The following is a 24,821-nucleotide window of genomic DNA, read 5'->3' as shown; positions in this document are numbered from 1 at the left end:
GTCATTTCTTACTTCTAAATACTCCTCTGTTTTCTTTAGTGAATCTCACTGTGTTTGGCAACCAGTGATGGTGTCTAGAAGGAAACAAATGCACTATACTCTGATTCGCCACCCTTCCCAAACGAACCCAAAGTGTCATTTCTACTTTCAAAGAAAGTGCATACGTGATCATACAGCAACTGGACAGGTTTCTTCCCCCAAAGAGATTTCTGATTATTAATGACTCTGAGTAACACAAGCCAGACGATCTATAATTAATATGATTGCCTAGGAATGCCCAACCCTATTAATGCAGTAATTCTAGAAGTAATCTATAAGAATAAAACTGTGTAGTGTGTGCAAACTCATGCCTTTCTCACCTTAAGTGAAGACTGAGGTGTATGAGTTGAAGCATTCTGATCTGGACTTGCTTTGTCCCCTGTATAATGTGCCGCTGCTCCAAGATCAATGGTTTTGGAAGGATTCGCTGTGCGCTTGTGTCTGGTTGTGGTGGTCTCTGTGGCCTGTGTGATATGGATATGCTTTGTCGTCACAGTCTCCTCTTCATCTTTGAATTCACCTTTGGGAGATCTGCCTCTTCTTGCTTTCTTTTCCTCATCACTGTCGCTAAAAGATATTAAAAATGAAGCAAAATAATAAGACTAGGGATTATTTTTAAATGGAGCCCTCAGTGATTTGAGCTAAAGAATTTCAAATGCAGTAACTCCAAAATTCCATACTCTATTTGACAGGGATCAACAGAATGTTATCTAAGCTATCTGAATAATGATATGTATGTGATGGGGAGGGGAAATGGGAACCCGCTCAATTCCCTAGGTAAGTCTAAAACACCGCTACAAAAACATATTTACATAAATGTGTACAAACAAAAAAAGTCTGAAGTAATTCAAGTGTTTATGTATTACAGATCTGAAGTTTAATTAAAAAATAAAATGGCAGTATTATATCAGAATCAACTGATGAGATCCTGTGAACTCGAACATCTGCATTTGATGACCATTTTCTTGAAATGGATTGTGTGCAAACTATAGTCCTATTTAACAATTCTGTCACTGACTCATATACTCATACAAATACATAATAAAATATTAAATTTCGGTGGACAAATTTTCAACGCTATCCTAACTAAATTCAAATGATTAAACGCTCCCCTGTAAATGCAAAACAATAGGAATATTGCACTTTACAACAACAGTGTGCTATTTTACTATAGTATAAGGAGATCAACTTTTACCTTACTATGAAAATTGCTTTACAGGAAACAAGTATATTTAAAATGTTTCAAAATAATTCCTTTTTAGGCATACTCAAAACAATTTTTCCCTTTTTTAATAGGGCAAAAGAAGTATAATAATATATAGTATAGTATAATAATTTAAAAAACCAGGTTTTTCATATGCCACAAATTTAAAACGTCAGCACTAATTTGTTCTTCAGTAATAAAGCATGGAGGTTTTTCTCCTGGTGCAAGCAGGACAAAGAAAAATTACCTGAAATATGTTCCATTACCTATATTACTTAATTTAAGTAGTTTAATTTATAAATATTCTGAAATAAAACACTTAAAATTCTCCTTAAAACCATACTAATTTACCCCAGACAAATCTAAAGCAATTTCTACTTAAATATAAATCAATCTGGAACCTCTATAAATTAAGGATCAAGAAAAGCTTTTCACATAGAGCAAAGGGTTAAATGTAATTTTATCTACAAACATTTTAGGGAATCTACAGGTTCCGATTAAGTGTTCAAAAGCCCTATCTCCTACCAATTTCTCAGCAACAGATGACCTGAAGATTCCCCCCATCAGCCCTATAAGTAAAACTAAAATTTCTTACCTTTCTGATGTCCAATTTTATTTCAGTGCAAGATAATTTCTTTATATGTTGAGAATATAAAACTAACTAGCACACAATGAAATGGAAGCTTCATATCTGATCAATGTTCAAGAATTCCTGACTCTAATAATGGACTAATAATAAGTCTGACATTTTGGTAACATGCCAGAGGTCACATGCAACTTTGTCTAAAAGTCTACTCTTTTTTTCACAAATAAAGAGGTAAAGTCGTGCCTGGTGTGCTCTTCAGATACTATGATGAATAATACACACTCTATTTTTACTCTTTTAAACCTGAATATATAAACAATTTGGGAACTCTAGCAGAACCTGTCATAGAGGTAATATTTGAAAAAAAAAAAATTAAGGGAGAAAACAGGAAAAAAAAAAAAGGCAAAGCAAGGAAAGAAAAATTAAGGGTGGCAGGGCAAAGCGACAAACAAGAATGTACATAGATCTCTAATCAGCCTACCTACCTAAGCTCCACATCTCTTCAGGAGATGGCAACAGATTATGTGACCACTATGTTTTCTTTTTTTTTTTTTTTAAAGATTTTATTTATTTATTTGACAGAGATAGAGACAGCCAGCGAGAGAGGGAACACAAGCAGGGGGAGTGGGAGAGGAAGAAGCAGGCTCACAGCAGAGGAACCTGATGTGGGGCTCGATCCCAGAACGCCAGGATCACGCCCTGAGCCAAAGGCAGACGCTTAACCGCTGTGCCACCCAGGCGCCCCATATGTTTTCTAAACCAAACTAAAAACGTAAACACACAGGCCATGAGAACAGTAATGAGAGAAAAAATAGAATAGTCACAGAATATTTGAGTAGGCACAGTTTCCCAAGTTTAGTGCTTATTGTAACGTACGTACTCTTCAGTATCAAAGAGCTAAAAATGTAGTGGTAAAACAGATATATTTAAAGTATGAAAAGTAAATTTTGGCTCTTCAAAGATTATATTCTAGAAAGAGTCTTGAAAAAGACAAGCATTTTAGAAATTTAATAAATACAGAAACATACCAAAGACACTAAAGTATTTTAAAATTGTTTCAAAATTATATTTTTATTTTTACTTCTTTTTAGTGACCCCTAAATCCGAACTATTAAGATTTTTTTTTTTTTTAGGAAAAAAAAAAAAAGAGAGAGAGATGGTACTTATTACAAGAACTCACTTGAAGGAACAGCTCCATCACTGTTACCTTAGGAAAGTTCCACACAGCCTGAGTAGGCATCAGGTTTTACTTCTAAAAAATAAGGGTAAAATCCTTGATCTAGCCTATCTAATAGAAATACTCTGAGGCACAAATGACAAAGAACTTGTAAAACTTGCCTTGCAAATGAAGGGCTACGAATATATACATTGTCCTTTTAACTTTTATATAGCTTATAACTATATTGGTAGGTAAGAACAAAAAGTGAATGCTGAAAAGTTAAAGTACTGTTCTACGTATAACAAAATACAAATGCCCTAACATCAGAAAATATAGTTTATGAAAATACAGATCTACACTCGAAAATATTTTAGATTAAAAATTCATTTGGGTTTTTTTTTCCTGTAACACTGCCATGAAATCATAATAAAATGTCACAGAAAGAGTTACATTTCAAACCCTTTAACTTTTGTTTAAACTTAATTTTGTTATTAATAAACTTCATTATCCCTTAGCAATAACTTAGATGGCTGGGTGATCTGATGCCCAAATACAAAATGAGCTACGAAAGTTCTTACTGGGAAATTTTTTTTTCAATAAATAGCCTGAATAAAAACATAGAAAATGTGATCAACTTTAGAAATAAATGGACACAGACAACACGGAAAGTGTATCAGTACTTTGTATTGATACAAAGTAACGTTTGACCGAGCATCTTAAAAACAGCTGCAGAATGCTCACATCAGCAACAAATGCACTAAAACTGGAACAATATAGAGATGAGCATGGCCCCTGTGCAGGGATGACATGCAAATTCATGAATCATTCCACATTTTTACACAGGGCATTTTTAGAGCAGTGCAACTATCCTGTATGGTTCTATAATGGTGGATATTAGGCATTTCTCAATTGCACAACATAGTGAACCCTAATGCAAACAACAGATTTTAGTTAAGAACAGTATATCAATATTGGCTTTCAATTGTTAATAAATGTACCACACTAACACAAGATGTTAGTAACAGGAGAAACTGTGTGTGTGTGTGCGTGTGCGCGTGTGTGTGCACACGCGTGCATGCACGTGACCATGTGCAAGATGGGGGGTTAACATGGCAACTCTGTTACTTTATGTACAATTTTTCTGTGAACCTAAAACTGCTCTAAAAAAGAAAATATTGGGGCGCCTGGGTGGCACAGCGGTTAGGCGTCTGCCTTCAGCTCAGGGCGTGATCCCGGCGTTATGGGATCGAGCCCCACATCAGGCTCCTCCGCTATGAGCCTGCTTCTTCCTCTCCCACTCCCCCTGCTTGTGTTCCCTCTCTCGCTGGCTGTCTCTATCTCTGTCAAATAAATAAATAAAATCTTAAAAAAAAAGAAAAGAAAATCTAATAAGAAAAAAGAAAAGCTAAACTTCAGATAAACAAAAACCCAGCTGCAAAAATTTAGCACCCTTTTCAAGAGACCCAGGAAACAAAGTGTTAATACCTGCATCTTTCTGGAGAGTCTTCTCTATCTTTCCTCCGGAACTTGCTGATGGTGTCATCAATTGTGCTTCCAATTTTATCACTCAGTTCACCTAATTTATCACTGAATGGAAAAGCACTCTTGTTTTTATCCCACTCTTCATCCCATTTTGATTTGGGTTCAGGATCATATCTTTCACCTATATAAAGCATTAAAAAGAAAAGCAACTCTAAGGACATTAAATTCAAAAGGTGTCTACAGTCCTTATTTCTGAAGCTTTTCCTCATAATAAAATAGTTTTCAAAGGAAAACAGAAAGCTCCCACAGTGCTGAATCAACACAATTACAGCAAGGCACAGCATGTAGTGCCAGTCATTAAGTGGCAGGAATGCAGATTCAAAAGCTTTTGTTTATGAAAACTTACACAACCTTAATGCACAGCACAGCATATCAGGAAGTTCTTAAAAGAGTAAAGGAAAACACAAAAACCAACACAGGCTATATAAGCCAAAGAGAAATGGAAATGTTTTTTTTACAAAAGTCACATAATGCATTATATTTCACTCCTGTCTCTTAATGGTTCTTCAATTATTAGAAAAATATTGGACAGCAATAGTCTCTTAAAAAACAGCAACTATAAGAGACAGTACTCTGAATGCTACACGTCCTGAAATGCTGTAAATATGCTGAAAATTACGGTCATCCTTTAAGTGTCAAACTAGAAAAATAACTCAATGGATTTCATGGCATGGGAAAGCATCTTTTAATTATTATAAAAAGAGAAGAATATTCTAACCACCCAAAACTACACAGACCACAATCATGAAATATGCTCAAGCAGTTCAGAACAGTGATGATCTATTCAAACACCAAGTCTAAACATATGCCGGGATGGCAAAACCTAGGGAGACTCTGTTGGAATTTGAGAATGAAAAGAATAGATCATGGCAGTAAACAAAAACCCCAAAATGTCAAAATTTGTTTTAGACCTTGACCTTGGCAGCCTAACGGAGAGAGAAGGATTCTAAACACTAAACAAAACCGCTCCACTTCCACACCCAAAGTCAACCAAAAAGGCAAGAGTAGAAGGTACAGAGAAATCAGATGAGGTTAAAAAGAAGAAAACAATGAAAACTAAGGCAGGCGGGAGAGAAGAGGGAAAGTGCAATGAGAAATAACAAAATAATCAAAAGGTGGCTAAGCCTTTGTGTTGAACTTTTGTGAATGAGTTCTGGTGGCAAAAAAGCCCTTTGGAGACTAAATAAAACCATTTTGCAGATCTGCCTGCTAAAACTGCAAAGCCAAATTTTTTCTAAGAGGATTTTAAAATATGTCCACTAGATCTGAAAGTGACCACCAACTCAAAGAGAATATCACAAAATTTTAACCAGGTGGTTTTACAAAAATGAATGGTTTTCCAATAAGGTGAACGTACATTTCAATGAAAATGTGATAAGCTAGACTTTGAAAAGACAAATTTATAGGAAAAATGAAAGCAGATGAAAACAAAACTGATTAGTGTGATGGATATCCTACTAAATGGGTGTCAAAGATACTGGATTACTGGCAAGACACCATCTAAGGTCAAAATGAACAGACATAAAATAGCTAAACTTGATTAGTTAAGTCTTTGAACAATATATGCAACATCACAAATAATTTTAAAAGAATGTGATGCAAATACATAAAATGTTCAACTCTCTACTGCAGATGTTGTAATTAGTTCACTGTGACTGGGTCTGAGAACTTAATTTCATAAGTTTATCTAATTACATTATTGTGCTGGTTAAAAGAGGGTTACAAGCAAGTAGAACGAGGAAATGAATTGCAAATAGCAATTTCTCCTCAAAAACACACTAAATTGCACTAACTACTTTGAAAAAGCTAAAGAATAAAATACTACTTAGGCAAATAATCCAAAAACTTGTTACTCCCCTAAACAAATAAAAACTCCAAAACATATTTACATGATTTAAGAGAAATATTTTTGCCCAATTCAAGAATTGACTTTTTGTGATGCTTAGTCATAAAAGAATTTTCCTGTTAAAAACATCCTTTAGCAATTAAGTATAGTATTTTTTCTTTGAGAGCAAGGAAGCAAAGAAGCGAAGGAGTGAAGATATTATTTTGTAGATGATCACAAGATAAGAAATAGAAAATTTTTACACGGTTCCAATGCAGGAGTTCTGAGATCCCAGTGTAATCCAAATATTAAAAAACTAAGATATGGGTTGGGGGGAGCTGGGAAATCCCAATCTGTGGCTAAGTATACATAGCACTAGCCTGTCTGTGTATACACAAAATGACCAGGGGATGGTCAGAGCTTACAGAAGACAGAATGAGGCCAAAGGGACATGCTGTAACAGAAAGTTCTTATTTTCTGTGCCTCTTCCTAGTACCTAGTGATCTATTTTGGGGAAACTATATTATTACATTAAAAATAAACATGAGCGATCAGTGTTCTAGCTGCTCTTAAATGTGTTAGGAACAAGAAAGTGATAGGCCTAGGTGAAAAATTGATGGCATTGTTAGTCACCTTTTTCTATGTCAAATTAAAGTATTGCTTAATTAAGGGAAGAGACTGAGGCAAAACTAACTTATAAGGAAACTTACCTATTTTTGGCCCAAAACAGAGCTAATTTGTTTCAAATTAGGAAGATGAAGCTCTTCAAACTTTGTATTTTTATGCTCCAAACAGTGAAGTAGAGAAATCCTTTTTTCTTTTTAAAAATGGTAATTCCAAGAGGGAAGAGTTTTATTCTGTGTGTCAGTTTAAAGTTCATAGTCATTTAACGACTAATGGTTAAAATCATATTCTTGAACCCGCAAAAGTAAAAAATAGAAAAGAAGATTCCTAATATCCACGTAATAGAAGCCAAAATGAGTACTTTGTATACTTTAATATTCTATTTTGGGGGGAGAAGGGGGAATTTTGGTCTTTCGTATCTCAGTGATTCTTAAAATAAACCCAGGAAGCTAAACGAATGCTTAGGTGCCAGTTTGTCTTTGATACTCACTGTATCTGAATCCTCCAACACTGTCTGAGGAAACCCCAACATATTTGTCTTTGTTCTTCTTTGCTTTCTTTCGCTCTTCACGAAGCCTGTCGTCATCCTGGGCAAATTCAACCAATTCTTTCACCTTCTGGCGAATATTTATACCTTGATCCTTGCCATGCTCATCTGTGAGGATGGTAAGGGAGAAACAAAACCTTAAGAATTCAATTAATAAGTATCAAACCCTTTAACACAAAAAACAGACATGAAAATTCAACATAAAAAAACCAACTTCAATATTTAAAATTAACAAGAAGCAGCAAATAGTGCTACTGAATTTTGCCATTTTCTCATTGGCAAATTCTAAGTCTTGAGATGCAATTCTGGCTTCTAAGAGCATGTTAAGATGAATTAACAAGGACTACAGATATTGGTGGTATGCAAGATCAATGAAAGATTACTAATGATGACCATATGAAAAAGACTTATATCTATAAATGTTTTCTTTTCCTACAGTATTTTAACAACAACAACAAAAGATCCACTTTAACATTTTAATGACTAAAATATACTCAAATGCTTTGGTTTCCCCAATATAAGTTTGGAAATACTAATTACCAGAATTTAGTGCAGCTAAAAAACGGAATTTTTAAAGTGCTTTCAATTGGGGTACACTACAAAATGAAATGTGGTTTATTCTGTATCCTTGTTCACATTCAAAACACACTCTGGCCTTGCTGCCTTTCCACAGTAAATATTATTTGGTGGGAGGAAAAAAAAAAACCCCAGCTTCAAACAGATGTGTGTGTTTTGGAGCTCTAACCTTTTCTTCCCATATGATTAAAGCTATTCCTTTATGGACACCACAGGGGACCAGTCTCCAGTGCATATTTTAATATAAACCCGAACACTCATGTTGTGTTGGTTCTGTTGTTATTAGCCAGTCTTTTCTGCAAGTTCTTGTCTTCACTAATTAATACTCTAGGGCCCCATGTCTTGGATTCTGCACTCGTCACACAACCAGCAATAGTCACATTCTAATTAGAGCGGAGAAGCTTCTAAGCTGGTTCAGGTGACTGACAACTCCAACTACTGTTTTAATTTGCTTATAAGGTTTTTCTATTGCTCACCTACAAAGTGGTAATTTTCCAGGGATCGCAAATCATAAATGTGTTCTCTGGCACTTGTAACAACACGCTCTGATCCATTCCTTATGAGGTAAGCTAGAAGCAGCAATGACTGTAAAAATACAAAGCACCAAATGATTTAACAAAATAAATTCCAGTAGAGCTTTGGTAAATGGTTAAAAAAATAATTCCAACATTAGCAAATAAATTAATCTTTGTGGGGGGAAGGGAGAGCCAGAGAGAGTTTCTTTACCTGACACTGGACTTTAAATACATGGTTTAAAACTTATATTATCAATTTGAAATTCCTCTTGTAACCACAGTAAATAATTACAAGCTGTCTACTGGACTCCATGTGTCAAAAGATTTAAAAAAAATGCTCTGTGATGTTAAGAAATATCTGAATGTATGATACAAATGAACACTAAACTTTTAGAAAGTGGCTCAATTTTTACATTTCATATGGGCAGTACAGAACTGTGAGCTATTTGAAATATCAGTTTAACAAGAATAATTCACCAAATTATTTGGTAACTATATGATCCCACAGAATTTTCCACGAATCAAATTAAATTTGGAAGTTAACGATGTGACTTTTGTTTCAAAAACTGGTCGCCAACAAATAAGAGAAAAAAACATTTTATGGGGTTTCTTTTTGGGGTGATGAAAATACTCTGATATTAGGTAGTAGTGACTGCTGCACAACTTTGTGGATACACTAAAAACCACTGAATTATGCATTCTGAACTTAACTTTGTTTGGAACAAACCTCACATATAGAAATATCAACTATTTCATCACAAATATACAAACTGAGGGAATGACACTGAATGTTTTCAGAAACAAATAACATGAAAAACATGGAACTAAATAAAGCACTGCTCTTCAATCCTGAAAGCCAAAATATTGCTTTTAAAGTTTCAAATATAAATACTACATACCATTTTGAAAGCACAGAAAAACTTAATTCTGAGTATTAAGAAAATATTGTGGGTATGGAAAACAGATGACGATCTTTAGAATTCCACATTATATGATGAAATCAGAACTAAATGAAAGGAATCCGATAAAAAGTACGTATTTGGAAATTTATAATGTTAGAATTTTAATATGTTTTAGAATTTCCAATTATATTTTAAACTAACATATTTCTGGTGCACAACACTGCGTTATTATTATAAATTAGGGGCGCCTGGGAGACTCAGTCGTTAAGTGTCTGCCTTCAGCTCAGGTCATGATCCCAGGGTCCTGGGATCGAGCCCCACGTTGGGCTCCCTGCTCGGCGGGAAGCCTGCTTCTCCCTCTCCCACTCCCCTTGCTTCTGTTTCCTCTCTCGCTGTGTCTCTCTCTGTCAAATAAATAATATCTTTAAAAAAAAAAAACTATTATAAATTAGGCAAATTTTTATGCAGAGATGAGAAACCATATTAGACTGTGGTTTTCATCTTAATTGCTCATCCACTAAATATACATCCACTGTAGATTCATTACTTTGATACGCACAAATATATTTCCAGAAGGAAAAATTTTAATAAAATGAAAATATTTATAGGTATTATTAATTTTTATACATTCAGAATGGTTGTTTATGGTGACTAGAAAACAACACCTGTAGCAAATCTACTTCTTTTACCTGTTTAAGAATATTCTATTTGAGGACTTAGTGTCCTTCATGATCTCTTATGTATGTATACCTTAAAATTTCAAGCATTTGTTTTCAGCATGTCAAATAATAAAAACAAACTGATGTCCATACCTTGTAAACTCTTCTCCAATTTTTTTTGTTGTCTTTTAACATTCGTGACCAAAGCATGTTCATAAGCTCTGGAAATTGTTCATACATAAATGTAGCCCTGAAAAAAAAATAATCTTTCTCAACACTTTGTAATATATTAATTTTGACAGTAGATGGCAGGCTTGTTCCAAGTTACTGTGTTTTCCCAAAGAGCTTAAAAAATTTAATAAGCTTAATTCAAAAAATTTAGATATACTTCCATAAAAATATTTTTCTCACAGTCTGTATAATATGTAGCACACATGTAAACCCCACTAATTAATATCATCTTTTATAAGCCCTTTACTTACCAGGATAGTGGTCAAGATGTTCATCAAAAAAAATTTTCCTAACTTTATTTCAAGTTATTTTATACACATTTGTCAAAATTTTATGAAAAGCTACAGTAAGTCTTTAAACTTCATTTAAAAATTTTTACTTTTTTGAGCTCATTTTTAAGGGGAAATGGACTCTGCATAAAACTTCCTCCTTTAATATCGGAATGATTATGCAAAATTTATATCTGGCAGCTAAACTGTTTAAAACTGAAAGCAAATTTCATATTTCTATGTAAAGATAGTTGGATTCTTTCTGCACTGCTGAGTCAAATTATCACTTACTTGGCAATCTCTCCCATGAGTTGCCCAGAAGGTCCCCAAGGATCATCATTCGTTGCTTCTCGAACCTTAGACTCGATCTCTGAATAATTCATAACCACATTGGTGCTGCAGAGAAAAAAAAATGCACGCACATACACACAAAGATTAGCATCAAAACTGAGAAACACATGAAAACTTAATAATGACACTACTGGGTGTCTTAATGAGATACCTCTACAGGGTGGGAAAGAAAACATCTTTTGTGCATAAGCTACTTCGAGGACGCTATACAACACATTTAAGTTATATTTAAGAAAATTTTACTATTCCATTAGCCTTCCAGAATACAAATGAGAGATTACATTAGAGCTGGAATAAGTCCAGTAAAAAATGGCTTTGGGTCAAATTAAAAAGGAAATTGAACATGCTAGGGTCTATTATAAAACTAAGTTGTCCATTTTCTGACCAGATCTGGTTTACATGCATTCTTGTTTCTTTACAGAATTTCTGTAAATTAGCAAAATTATATAAGAGCAGAACATTATTTATATTGCATTAAGAAAAAAAGCAATGACAAACCAAAGATAACACTAAAAATATGAACATTTAACTGTAATCCCTTGGTCTTTTTTCACTTGTATGTTTTCTATGTCACTGTGGGTCACCACAAGCCTCACTTTTGATGGCTACATAATATTCCATCAGGAAACTGTATTACAACATATTCAATTTTCACTTAAGACTTTCAACAGTGGTCAAGATCACGGGTTCCAGGAGTCAGAACTGACTCCAATTACTCTGTGACTTTTGGCAAAATTATCCTAATTGTCTTAATTTCAGTTTCCGCCAGTGCAAAATGGGAGTAAGAAAGGAGAACACTACCTTTCAAAGGCTAGCACCTCAAATGGTATCTATTAGCACAGTGTCTGACACCCAGAAATTGCTCAATACAGGTTAGCTGCTATTATTATTATAGATAATAATTACCTATTAGGAGGATTTCAAAATATTAAGTAATATTTGTATGAGAAAGAATTAACTTTAAAGAGTACCTTAAAATTAAGATACAAGATGGCAAAATACTTGGCTATTAAAACAGAATTTCCATACTCAAATGGATTTAAGAATTCAGATATTCTGAGGAATAAAGAGATACTGTGAAAATGTGACTTGTAGTATCCATTTGACATCTAAAGCTCCAATTATTACTGAGCACTTGTTCTAATAGATGCCTATGGATATGGTAATTCAAATCTTCCACTTAAAATTAAGCCTCAGAAACAGAAAAATCGGAATTTGATAACTATTACTTCCATATACCCCACTCTTGCTCTATGGTTTTTCAGTTATCAAAAGGTTCTGTTTTTTCAAGTAAGGAAGTTTTGACTATAACTGGTATTCAAGCCTGTTTCTCAAATATAAAGAAATATAAATTTTAAATTCATTGCAAACATTTCTCTTTCTTTACCTTTAAAGAAAGAGATAAATAAATGATTTTGGGTCAAATTCGAAAGGAACCATTACACATACAAATATGACTTGCCAAATCACAGAATAAATCTAGCTTCTAGATCTACATTCAGAATACTGTTCTACTGAAGAAGAAAAGTGAAATCCTATAACTTTCTTTCAAATTTTGGAGAAAGCTGCCTCTAAAATATCAACTAGTTCGATAACATAAATACAAATTGTTTCCCTGCGACATAACTTCCAATGCCTCCTTTAAAATTAATGAATGAATGTTCATAAAAACCCAGTAATGATTCTACTGACAATAATTTTATGTATAAATACAAAGGAGTAACTTTTTTTTTCTAATTTCTTCAACAATGGAAACAAAATAAAATCAAGGCAGCCAATGACAGATCTGCAATTTAATATGCCACAAAATGATGGATTTCAAAATGCTTTTGTTTATCCTAGTGGCTGAAGAATGCGTGGCTTAGGCAGTTTTAAGTGTCAACATGCAGCTGTGGGAATGAACAATAGCAATTAGGATTATAATTCACCCAAGCATTTCATTACCAAGAATGCACTTAAAATCTGTTTGCATTGTTTAATTTGCTAGAGAACAAGATGAAAGGAGTTAATCTCTAGTCCATGCACATGAAATATTTTTACTAGAGCCTTCATAAATGCTGTAGCTTTCAGAACACTACTTTCCTTGTTCAAGCTACAAAAGCCCATGGGTCAAATGAGAAAGGTCCTGTTTCTCTAACCCTTCACAAGATTCTTAGCTGAAGGCCTGTGTGTTTGAGTGCTGTGTGTTTACAGGGAGAGGTGGCAGAGAGCCAATAATTTAAGAATCGCCTTATTTCCTTGGTTGAAAAACAATGGGAACTATGTAAAATGACAACTTAGCATTAGAACACTTACAATATAGTTACAAAGTATATCCACAAAAAGATATGGCAACGATAATAACAAAAAGTAACAAAGTTAACAACTTTCATGAAGAAAACCAGGCTCTATTTTAAAGCCATTTTTTCTAGTGAAACTGCTGCTTTCAGAAACTGCAAAGATCTCTGAGATCTGATGGGCGTAAAGAATTCCAAAACAAAGTATTTTTAAGCTGCACCTAATTCAGAAACAAATGTAAACTAAAACAAAACAACATGACACTGTATAGTTTGGCCTTATTCCAGCTCACTTAAAAATAACTACTTCTAAAAAGGTAGAAATGGCATTTTGATCCTTCCTTTCCCATGTTTTCTGCTGCCCTTAATCCACACCCTACCCATAATTCCAGTGACCTTTTTAAAAAAGGAAAATAACCCCTTCCCTCGCCCCCCTCCAAAAAAGAAATTATGTCCAGATGTGAAAGGAAAAATAGCTAGTTTAATTCCTTAAACTTCTGTAAGTGACAAAAATCTTTTAAAAATGGATACTTCAGACACTAGAGGGGGCTCTCCCAACAGTTTTTTAACACACACACAAAACTCAGACAAAGGTCTGGGATGTGTTCTACAAACAAAATTATAGGAAATTACCAGGAAATAACCAAAGCGTGAAGAATTTAAGAAGCTGCTCATGTTCTGAAGATTTTACCTTAAAGCAACACTGAACCACTGCTTTGTACAAGGATAAAATCCACAATTAAAATCATTACTGCTTGTATCAGTAAGGCTTCATTGCGCCCATAGTGCTTTTACATTTGCTCCTCACAAGACCCCAATAGGTAGGACAGAGCTAGGGAAGTTCCTGTGAGAGTACTTAATCCTGGACAAGCCAGCACCACTCACTCACTGGATCTATAATGCTGAATGCTGAAAGCTACTGCCCTCAAATTCCGCACACATGCTTCTATGGCTGTATCCACAGAGCAAATGTTAATTACTCAAGGGTTGATTACTCACTTTGTAAATTATTAGTGTTCATTTTGGCTCTCCTCTTTATCCCTCATTTTCTGTTTATTTCACCACCCACTACTGATAAAATACCAAAGTATTTTCTTTAATAACAGGTTGGGTCCAGGTTTTAGAGGCAAGACTTGTTGAAAGTAAAAGCTAAAATGGGGCTTTTACTTATACATGGTTAATGCTTCTTCTAATCTGCATTAATGACTGACAAGAAAAATTTTGAATAGTCCTTACTGATAGTTTTTTCCTGTCAAAAAGTTCAAGAACATGCTTTGTTAAAACAAAACTACACACCAAGAGAAAGGGTAAAGCTTAGGTATAATTCAGTTCTACAGGCTAACAAAGGAATAAGGAAATTGAAACAGACTGATGTAGTAAGAAGTATTTTTCCCAGCTTGCCTTAATTTTACTTCCTTTTTTAAAAAATAGGGTTATATTTTTAATGTTTTCTTCTTTTTGTTTTAAACTTATTATAAAGACTTCACTCTGAGATCAGGAAAATATTTAGCAGTATTTTCTTTTAGACCTTTAAATCTGTGTTTTATTGTATGCATGCGTATGTCCATCCACACTTACAGACACAGAGAGTCCAGGCAACAAGAGACAGAGACACAGCTTTCAAAGTAATGGTTTTAAGTAATAGTATTTTTTTCTTCATACCTTCCTGTATTTTCTGAATTTCCTCCCATGAACATTATACTGTAACCAAGGGAAAAGTATTAAATGCCATTAAAAATAGAAAGTACTGTTATCATCAGTACTGTATCATCTGCACATGTAACATCATTAGCAACATTTTAACTCTTTTTAGGCAAATAAGCATCATTGTAGACCATACTATTATTTGTGCTTCCAAAGTCTTCTTTTATCAGGCTAGTAAGTGCAGCGAACTAGTAACTAAAGTATATGTATATATACCACAATATGTATACCAAGTGCTATATGTGTAAAACGACAGGAAACAATTTAAGTACCTAATACTAAAATTAACATGTTCTTAAGAAACTCTTTTAGGAAAGAATGGTTCCTGAACATTAAAACTTACATCTAAAAGTCACCTCTTTTTCTCAATGTTACAAAGATTTCAGAAGATACTTTTACATTACAGGTGAAACTATCATATGCTCCCTGTAAAGTTTCCATCTTTCAATAACTTTAAAATAACAGAACACCCATAAAATGAACACCAAAAAAGAAAATTTTCTCAGGTAACAAGTTCCTTTTTTTTTTTTTTAATGCTTGTTCCTTTTTTTTTTTTTTTTTTTTTTAAAGCTTCTGGCCAAAACATTACGACAATAGTTTTAAGAATACCTGCTCTATAAGTTTAGTAAGAGACCATGTGATATTCATTTTTCATCAGGGGATGGCCTTTACAACATTACCCTAATTTGCAAGCCGAACATTTTATAGGTTCAATACTCATATTTTAAAATCAAGTAACATGTTATTACAGTCCCGTGAACAGAATCAAATTTGTGATCAACAACCAAGAAGTCTAGAACTCCTAAATTCAACAAATCCATAACTTTCATTGTTAGCAGAAATCTGAGGTTGCATAGAAATGGTGTAGGGAGGTGGAAAAACTGATTCATCTACTTGGCTGGATATCTGCTACCCATTAAAAAAAGTCTTTTCTTGATCTGAAAATAAAACACAAAGCAATGAAAAATGTCAACACAAGCAATGGTTCAGTAGAAAAATTCATGTTGCTAAAGCAAATGCTATTATATTTGATTATATAGTATTTTAGATATAAAATAGCTAAAGTGCTAATGCAAGGAATAAACTATAGTGCTCCCTCCACACCAGAAGAAAATAAAATAAATATCGAAAGTACAGAAGAAAAAATATAACAAACCTAATGCTGGCCAGTTTCTCTCTAGTGCTGCCATGCTGTCATTACCAGCAGCAGCCCCTTCTACCAAATAGAAAAAATGAGTTAAGAGAGAGGAAATTAAATAAACTCACTCAGTATCACATGATTAGTAAACAACTGATGTTCAAACTCTGCTAGGTTTTCTAATTCCAAAGCCCATGTTCTATTATGCCTCAGTGCCCTACCAATTAGAGAATTGTAGTATCATATAACCTAAAAGAAAAAGCTTGCTAGTTAATATAGTAAGATGGTATCTGGGCTTCTGGGTGACCAGCTGGTTAAGTATCCAACTCTTGATTTTAGCTCAGGTCATGATCTCAGGGTGGTGGGATGGAGCCCTCCATCAGGCTCCATGCTGAGGGTGGAGCCTGCTTAAGATTCTCTCTCTCCCTCTGCCCCTCCTTCTCTATCTTAAAAAAAAAAGATGACATCACAAACTGTGCTACTAACAGAACTAAATGCTGAATTAATCTTTAAAGAAATATATTCTTAGTCATAGAAATTACTTGGTTTTTGGATTTTCCTTGGTTTTACTAAATCTTAAATACAAAGTATTCAACTGGAAAGGAGGAAACCAATGTGCCCCGACCGAAACACAATCTTAAAATTAAGCAAGGTTAAAAAAAAAAAAAAAAAAGTTTAAATAGGGAAAAACTGAAATTGAAGACATCAAAAATCTGAGACTCTCTTATCCATTCTTCTGCTGTAGCAAGATTTCAGGAGAGTAACCTTGTTACTTAAAAAACATATGCCCTATTTCAATCCACTTACATCATAAATATGTGGGATGCTCATGTGCATATTATTTACGACTTCACCTATTTACACAGAGGACAATGCTGGGTTATGCACCTTCTGTTTTCCTCTTTACTTTTCAAGAGGGGACATTAAAATACTAAATGCTGAAACATGAAACTCCGCTTTTTAAAATAACCATGAAGAACTTGCACTGAAATAATACACCTCATCTTTCAGCTATCATAGTAAAAAAAATTAACACCAAATAAATACTAAAGAACAGTTTACTGACAGGCTTTAATGAGGGAGGAGAAGAGTCCCATAGTTCTTTTTAAAGCTTCAATAAAGTTCTTTTTAAGGTAATTCTGGATACTCAAAGATCAAGTTAGACACTATAACTGGACACCCAGAACATTTTAAAAACATAGTACAGACAGAAAAACTGCTTAAATCCAAACTCAAGCTGCCTGCCTAAGACATGAAAACCACAGAAAACGTATTAATGTTCAGAAACACCTTCAAGTGTTCCTCACATGACAATAGAAAAGTACCTCTAGCTGATGTAATTCTAACTGAAATTCTAATTGTTTTAAGTTGTAAGAAAATTAAGGACTATACATAACTCTTTTCTAAGCCAAATGCTATTCTTCCATCATTCTGCTACCAAATTCTTTGATCCATTCTGATTGAGATTGGCCTTCAATTTCAGTTAATAGCTCAGTCCAGTACTATCATGGAGGTGAACTGGGAGTACAAAATTTAATCATTCTTGATGTTTTCCTATTACTGAACACTGTTAATTGATACAGCTCAATATTCTCATAATCTTAACTCAAATTTTTAGACTGTGTTCGTACTATTTACAGATAAAGTAGAAAGATAAATTCTATAAAAATATATTTTCATGTTTTTTTGGGGGGGACAATTGGAAGCAAATTAACACATGTTAAACATACTCTGCAGGTAGAAAAGACTAAGAACAAACCTAACATTTGTGGACGATTAATTGAAGACCTTTGTTTACCATCAAAATTATGAAAACACAAATGTTTGTACAGGCTTCTGATAGTCTCCCAGATTTGATCAAGAGTTTAAAGTATCCTGTACATATTATACTTCCCCAACACAGGGTAACCAATAGATTCATCAAGAGTTCATCCTTAGGTAGGGAACTTATGCATGGCAGAACACTTTTTATAATTTTTTTATTGTTTCCATATAGATTTCATTGTCTTCAATCCAAGGTACTATCAAACCCAATGTGTTCCTCTCTAAATACACTTTGTAACACTACTATTTTCTGTTACTCATCATTTTCTTAGGTTCTGCCACATTCACTACAGTACTGGAGGCTGGCCTTCTTGAGTTGTTTTTCACAAAGAAATTGTTACAACAGCCCCAGAGCTGTAGCATAACAAAACCGAGCTGCCCTGTGGATGCCAATGACTGGCTTATAGCTAAGTGACTTGTTCCCACAGATGTAAATCAGATTTGGATCATAACAAAATTATACATTATTCCCTGTTAGTAAGTCTAAATTTATTTTAAAAAGTCAAAACTCAACAGAGACATCAAGAATCTGCTACATTTTAGGGGCACCTGGGTGGCTCGGTCAAATGGGCATCTGATTCTTGGTTTCGGCTCAGGTCACAGTCTTGGGGTCCTAGGATCGAGTCCCCGTCGGCTCTGCACTCAGTTCAAGTGTACTGGAGATTCTCTCTTCTTCTCCCCGGCTCCCCAACGAACCCCTTCCCCCCTGGCCAAGCCCCCCTCTCTCTCTAAAATAAATCTTAAAAAAAAAAAAATCGACATTTTAGAAAGGTGAATGGTTACATAGTAGGAAGTGTAATGCAAAAAATATTTAAGAACTTTTATCAGTAACTGACATTAGCTGACATGACATATTTTCTCTTCTAATCTGTAAATATACCCATTACAGATCATCAGTACTCCAAATGAGATCTTCATTTAAAGACTTTAAGCTTTCAAACTAGCATTCCAAATCCATACAATTTCAAATTGTACATTTAAATAAATACTTGGTCCCTTGCTTATGGAAGTTTACCTAACATTCCAGGAGAATTTCCAGTATTGACTCAATATCAGTTTACATAAGCCAAAACTAACCACTTACATCTAAAGTTTCTGAGATTTCTCACAATTGATATATTCATCACTTAAGTGTAAAGCTGTCCTAAAATGTAACTAGCGTAACTAATGTCTTATGAACTTTTTCCGAAAAGACACCACAGAAAATCATTATTTTATGGTTTACGTAGAATTCGAGGTCAGGAAAGGTTACATAAAATGAGTAAGTCTTAAAAAAGTCAATACTCCAAATTTAGTTTCACATGGCAAACTATGTACCAGATTAGAATGTTTACATAAATTGATCCCTCAAAGATAAGAACTTATGGAAGTAGTGACTAAAATACCTTTTTATGTTAAAAAGTCATTAATTGTTATAGTCCACATTAAAGTCTTTTGGGAAACACTAGAAGACACACATAATTATTCCAATGCCTCAAAAAATTTAGGAACTGATCCAAAACAAAAAAATACCTAAACCAGGATGGTAGTTGGATTTCTGCCCCTCAAAGTCTGTCATTTAATTCTCTTTTCCAACAGTTACCGACCTCTTGATCACTATTAAGTGTGACTTAAACTGGCAATTTTTCAAGGAAATAGTTTAGTAATTTATGTAACAGATGTGCAAGAAAAACTACATGAATGAGATAAGCCAAGAAAAACATCCTGATGTCCACAACTAAATTATGACCTGTGGGAGGAAGAAACTATAAAACTATTTCCCTTTCCTTACAACTTCAGTGGTTAGCAATACCAAATAAAATAACCCATTTGATAGCAACTCATTTTCAAACATTAAAATGGGCCCTGATTCCAGGAACTGTTCCAAAACACAAGGCCACCCTAAAGGAAAATACTGCACATTTATGTATTTTCATAATCTGCTTCATCTTTTATGGCTATTTTGTAGAAAAGCAAAATAATATGTATATTAACTGACCAATAATTTATTAAAAAATTAATAGGGTCTGAATTGTCTCGGATCCCTGGACAAATCAACCACTTTGTTCTCAAGGTTCTTCATCTCAGAGAGTTCCTATGTATAAAGGAGATGAAATGAAATGGTAAGTACCTACCATTCAGCACACATGGTTATTTTTCTGCCAATATGTATTATTTTTAGTTTGAAGATATTCTTTATATGGCCCCTTACAGTAAACTAGCATTAAGTCTATTACTTACCCACATCTCATTCACTGTTGCAGAACTTTATAGTTATGGTAACTAGCAGCCTATCTGACCCAGTGTAGACACCGAAATGAAGATTTTAAGGATGTAAGTATATAGCAAGACAAAAACAATTCTATTATTAAGAAGTGGCCAAAGATCTGGAAATGAGTATTACTAAGAGATAGGATAAGTATCTATCAATACAAGCCCCAGCACAGAATTGCTATTTTATACTCAAGACAATTTATATTTTGAAGTTCACTCTCCTTATTTTGGTGTACCACCAACTGTGAGCTATGGTTTTATTTCACATAAAGCAGCAATTTCTCCTTTAGTGGTAATATGACATCAGCTGATAAAATAAAGTCTCTTAATTTTTTGGGATTCACTAAACTCATTCATATCTACTACTGGAGTTGCACATCCCAAAGCAAATTATACCAAAAACAAAGACTTTTAAGCTATTATAATAAGAAGGGAAATTATCTAGCATGATGTTTTATGTCTACAATTCAGGAATATCAGAAATTGCAGAATTCTGAACTTTCAAAATGCCAAAAATAAGGTCGTATAATTCACTCCATGAGGTGGCTGGCTGAACAAAGCATTTAAGGGCCACAATACCTGGTTTCTACGCCGTTTCCTTTGCAAGAGCACAAATCATTAAACTAGGAAATGTCTGGATGTTCATGGGTCTTGATTTATATAAAGCCCTTCTACTCTCCCTCTAGGATAGCTGCTGCTGCTACCATGAGTTGGGCAGCAGATGACAGGCTTACAAGAAAGCTGTCCCAACCATTCACTAGTCAGTCCCATGATGTTAAAGAGTTATTTTCCAGAGAGGCACTCTGGTGGCACTAAGATTTGGGGCGCCTGGGTGGCGCAGTCGTTAAGTGTCTGCCTTCAGCTCAGGGCGTAATCCCGGCGTTCCGGGATCGAGTCCCACATCGGGCTCCTCCGCTGGGAGCCTGCTTCTTCCTCTCCCACTCCCCCTGCTGTGTTCCCTCTCTCGCTGGCTGTCACATAAATAAAATCTTAAAAAAAAAAAAAAAAAAAAGATTTGGGGAGGGGATGTTCTATGGCTGGCAAAAGAAAAGGAGGCGTTAAGTGGTTTAGGAAAGCAGGATAAAAAGCTGCTTCCAAAATGTGGTAGTAATGATGCTTGGAACAATACAGCAATGGAACAGGCAGAGGCTGCCATGCTAGAAAATACTTTTCCTTTCACCGCTGTAGAAAAAGAGCTCTCACAACACAAAACTGATGAACACTAACCACTATCAACTACATAAAAACAAATGTGCTGGGGCGCCTGAGTGGCACAGCGGTTAAGCGTCTGCCTTTGGCTCAGGGCGTGATCCCGGCGTTATGGGATCGAGCCCCACATCAGGCTCCTCCACTACGAGCCTGCTTCTTCCTCTCCCACTCCCCCTGCTTGTGTTCCCTCTCTCGCTGGCTGTCTCTATCTCTGTCAAATAAATAAATAAAATCTTTAAAAAAAAAAAATGTGCCTGTGGACAAAACCTAGAAGGAAAAAAAAAAAAACCCATGAAAAACAGTGTTTAAAATTGTATTTACATAGTGAAAAAATTAATCTCTCTTAAGGAAAAGAAAAACAGCATTTGTATATAAAACCTCTCTTCACTTGCTAAGGCAGTGTCCCATGGCTGAGCTGATTTAATTCTGCTGAGGATCAGTTTCCACTCCTCTGGCTCAGCAGACTGTAGGTTAGATCAGTGCCCTGTCTGCACAGATAAAAGCTTTCTCAAGACAGCTTTGGACGTAGGACCAGAAAGTAAGGGTGTCATGTTGCTGTCTTTTGGCTACGGGCAGAACAGTGCTGGAGACTATTCCCTAGGAATGGCAGCCCCAACCCAAATCTATTTTCTAATTCCAGCTGATTTTTTCTTTTTTATTGTCCATCTCTGTAACCTTAAGATTTCCATTTGTAAAACATGCTAAGGTTTGGGAGATGTTACATATAACAAAGGCAAATTTGTTACTACAGCACTTCTCAGAGACTATATTCTAAACTGCACTGAGTGTCTCCAAGAGGGGACTATATTAACATTCCTAAAACTTTGGGTATAACATACCTTCTCCCTGGAACATTTTCTAAGTGTCCCAAAAAACCCACGCTGGTATGCACTAATTTTAAGAACTGCCCTTTATATCAGACTTCCAAAACTGTCTATACCTTTCCTCTTACCACTCGTTTTTAGTACCTGTTATTTCTTATTTTTTCTTAATGGATAGCTTTTCCTTTAACCTTTTATTTTTATATTCTTAAATTCTTATCTGATGGCTGACTTTCAGCCTTTTATCTTGCTTTACATATTAAAAAAACCTCTTGACTGATCTTTACTGTTGATTTCAGTTTCCTCTCTTGTTTAAGTCTCACCAGTTTTACTTTTTGTGCCTTTTTCCACTGGGTTTTTTAAAAAAACTTTTAAACTTTATCCCAATCCCTTCAAAGTTCTCTATTTTTAGCTTTAAGTGTTAATTTCTCAATCCTTTTAATAACCCTATATTAAACATCTTTCCTTTCTTCCTACATGTTTGGCTTATTTTATGATATTTTATAACACATTGTTGAATGAACAGAATAGGGCAAAGAGCTCAAGAAGAGAAAGGGATTGCCTCTTCCCACAGGCCCTTACCCTCACACTGACTGCTGTTTTTCTGGGCCCCCTGATGCAGGGGTAACATTTTTCACAAGGACTGATCAAATACATACATGAGATACTCAAAAAGGAATTAGCTTTTATCAAGTCCCAAGGGTGAAAAAATTATTCTTCTTACAGATTAGAGCTGCTTTTTCACAGTAAAATATTAGTTTCCACGTATTTGAGAAGGAGCAACATGAAGGCAGCTTCATTATTTCTCATCCTGAAAAATGATCTGCAGGCGCGTCATAAAGCTGAGTGGGCTGCATGCAGTTGTTGGATGTTTGGAGTCATCTTTGGGAGCATTTCCCTCAATGCCTACTTCCCGTTAATTTCCAAGACCTGTTCATGCTGCACTGGGGGAGGGGGGGGTGCCTGGGTGGCTCAGTCAGTTAAGCATCTGCCTTCAGATCAGGGCCTGATCCCAGGGTCCTGGGACTGAGCCCTGCCTTGGGCTCCCTGCTCAGCAGGGGAGTCTGCTTCTCCCTTTCCCTCCCCCTGCCTGCATATGCTCTCTCTCAAATAAACAAATAAAATCATAAGAAAAAAATCTAGCCTAGACTTTGACAAGATCCATTTAACAATATCTCCATTTTGGGTATATTCTCTTTATTCATCCTTCAAACTATGACCAGATTCAGTTTCCTAATATTTAGTGTTGGTTATGTTGGCCCACCATTAATTCATCACCACCTTCCCCAAACATTTTCCTCTTCATGTATCAATGGACAGTACCATCCACAGTTATGGCTTCAACATTATAACTGATTACTTCCCTCCCCTCTTTCTATCCAGCATCAAATCCATTCCCTGGCCTTTTCTTGTGTAGTTTGTAAGTATCTCTAATATGTCCATCTACTTCTCCCTACCTACACTGACACTACCTTAGACCAGGGTCATGACCATTTCTCATCCAGATTACTGCCAACAATCTTGTAACTACTGTCTCAGCTTCTTCTTTATCTCCCACCAGGCCAGGGCCAAAGCGAACTCTTCCTGAAATAGTAGTCCTATCTGAGCCCCCATTTTAAATCCTACAAAGTCTTCCTTATTACCTTCAAAATGAAGTCCAAATTCCTTAACATGACAAAACAAAGGTCCTTCGTGTGACTTATCAGTCTACTTTTTTAGTCCCATCACTGTCATTCTCACCTCTGGCCTTTGTACAAGCTGTTCCCTCTGTCTGAAAGTCCTCTCTGCCTACCCATCCCTGCCCCTGGCCTCACTTCACCTTATCATCAGGTTTTAGTTTAAATGTCACTTCCTCCAAGAAATCTTCCTTTAACTCTGGGGATCTGCTTATATGCACTTCATAGTACCCTGTTCTTTATCCTGACTTAAAACTAAAACTAGTGTACTATAAGCATGTTTGTTTTCTTGTCTTTCTCCCCTTCTGGACTGAAAACATTCAGAGGACATAAATTGTCTTTCTCACTTAAAGATCCCCAGTGCCTGTAAGAGGCTTGGTGATAGCGATGTTCAATAAATATTTATTGAGTAATTGAAGAAATAGCTTAAACAGCTTCTTTCCTCTGACTAAAAAGTCCTGGTGATCAGGATCTGCTTGATCTGGCCTCAAACGACCTGTCTAGCCTTTCCTCCCATTACTTCTGTTTCATTTCCTTTATGGGAATAATTATACTGTATTACCAACTGAAATTTAAACATGCCCTTTCTTACCCCAGTAACTGTTCACTTCTGGAATCATCTTTCACAGTTAAATTTGAACCTAGTTTTTAACAAAGATACAAAAATGAAGCTTACCTGATTCCTTCTAACCCGCAACTTCCCCTTCTTATGATGAAATAAACATTACATTTATAACTCCTATAAATTATAGAACCCTGTACAACAGCTACATATGAACTTAATCTTAATTCCCCCTTAAAACATTGTAAGTTTTTTTAGAAACAAGTACAATTGATCTTCTTGAGGATTCTGTATTGGAGCTGGCTCACTAAAATGTTTTTGTAACACTA

General features: G+C 35.1%; 1 protein-coding gene and 1 non-coding gene across 3 annotated transcripts in view; one reads left to right on the top strand and one right to left on the bottom strand.

Annotated features, from left to right (window-relative positions):
* Positions 1-24,821, bottom strand: part of CLINT1 (clathrin interactor 1) — a 58,892-nt gene that overhangs the window by 17,617 nt on the left and 16,454 nt on the right. For both annotated transcript variants that reach the window (XM_040630358.1, XM_040630359.1), the window contains exons 2-7: positions 10,970-11,074; positions 10,332-10,428; positions 8,579-8,687; positions 7,470-7,634; positions 4,474-4,651; positions 360-606 (exon numbers count right to left, since the gene is read on the bottom strand). In XM_040630358.1, coding sequence (XP_040486292.1) covers positions 360-606; positions 4,474-4,651; positions 7,470-7,634; positions 8,579-8,687; positions 10,332-10,428; positions 10,970-11,074 — 901 coding nt within the window. The remainder of the gene's footprint in view (positions 1-359; positions 607-4,473; positions 4,652-7,469; positions 7,635-8,578; positions 8,688-10,331; positions 10,429-10,969; positions 11,075-24,821) is intronic.
* On the top strand, positions 3,722-3,825 carry LOC121102799. The gene has a single exon (XR_005834921.1). It is a non-coding gene; the product is annotated as a U6 spliceosomal RNA (small nuclear RNA).

The sequence above is a fragment of the Ursus maritimus genome, unplaced genomic scaffold (assembly GCF_017311325.1).
Source record: "Ursus maritimus isolate PB19 unplaced genomic scaffold, ASM1731132v1 scaffold_15, whole genome shotgun sequence".
Taxonomy (NCBI): Eukaryota; Metazoa; Chordata; class Mammalia; order Carnivora; family Ursidae; genus Ursus; species Ursus maritimus.
Note: the sequence above shows the minus strand (reverse complement) of the source record. Positions and strands in the feature narration are given on the sequence as shown.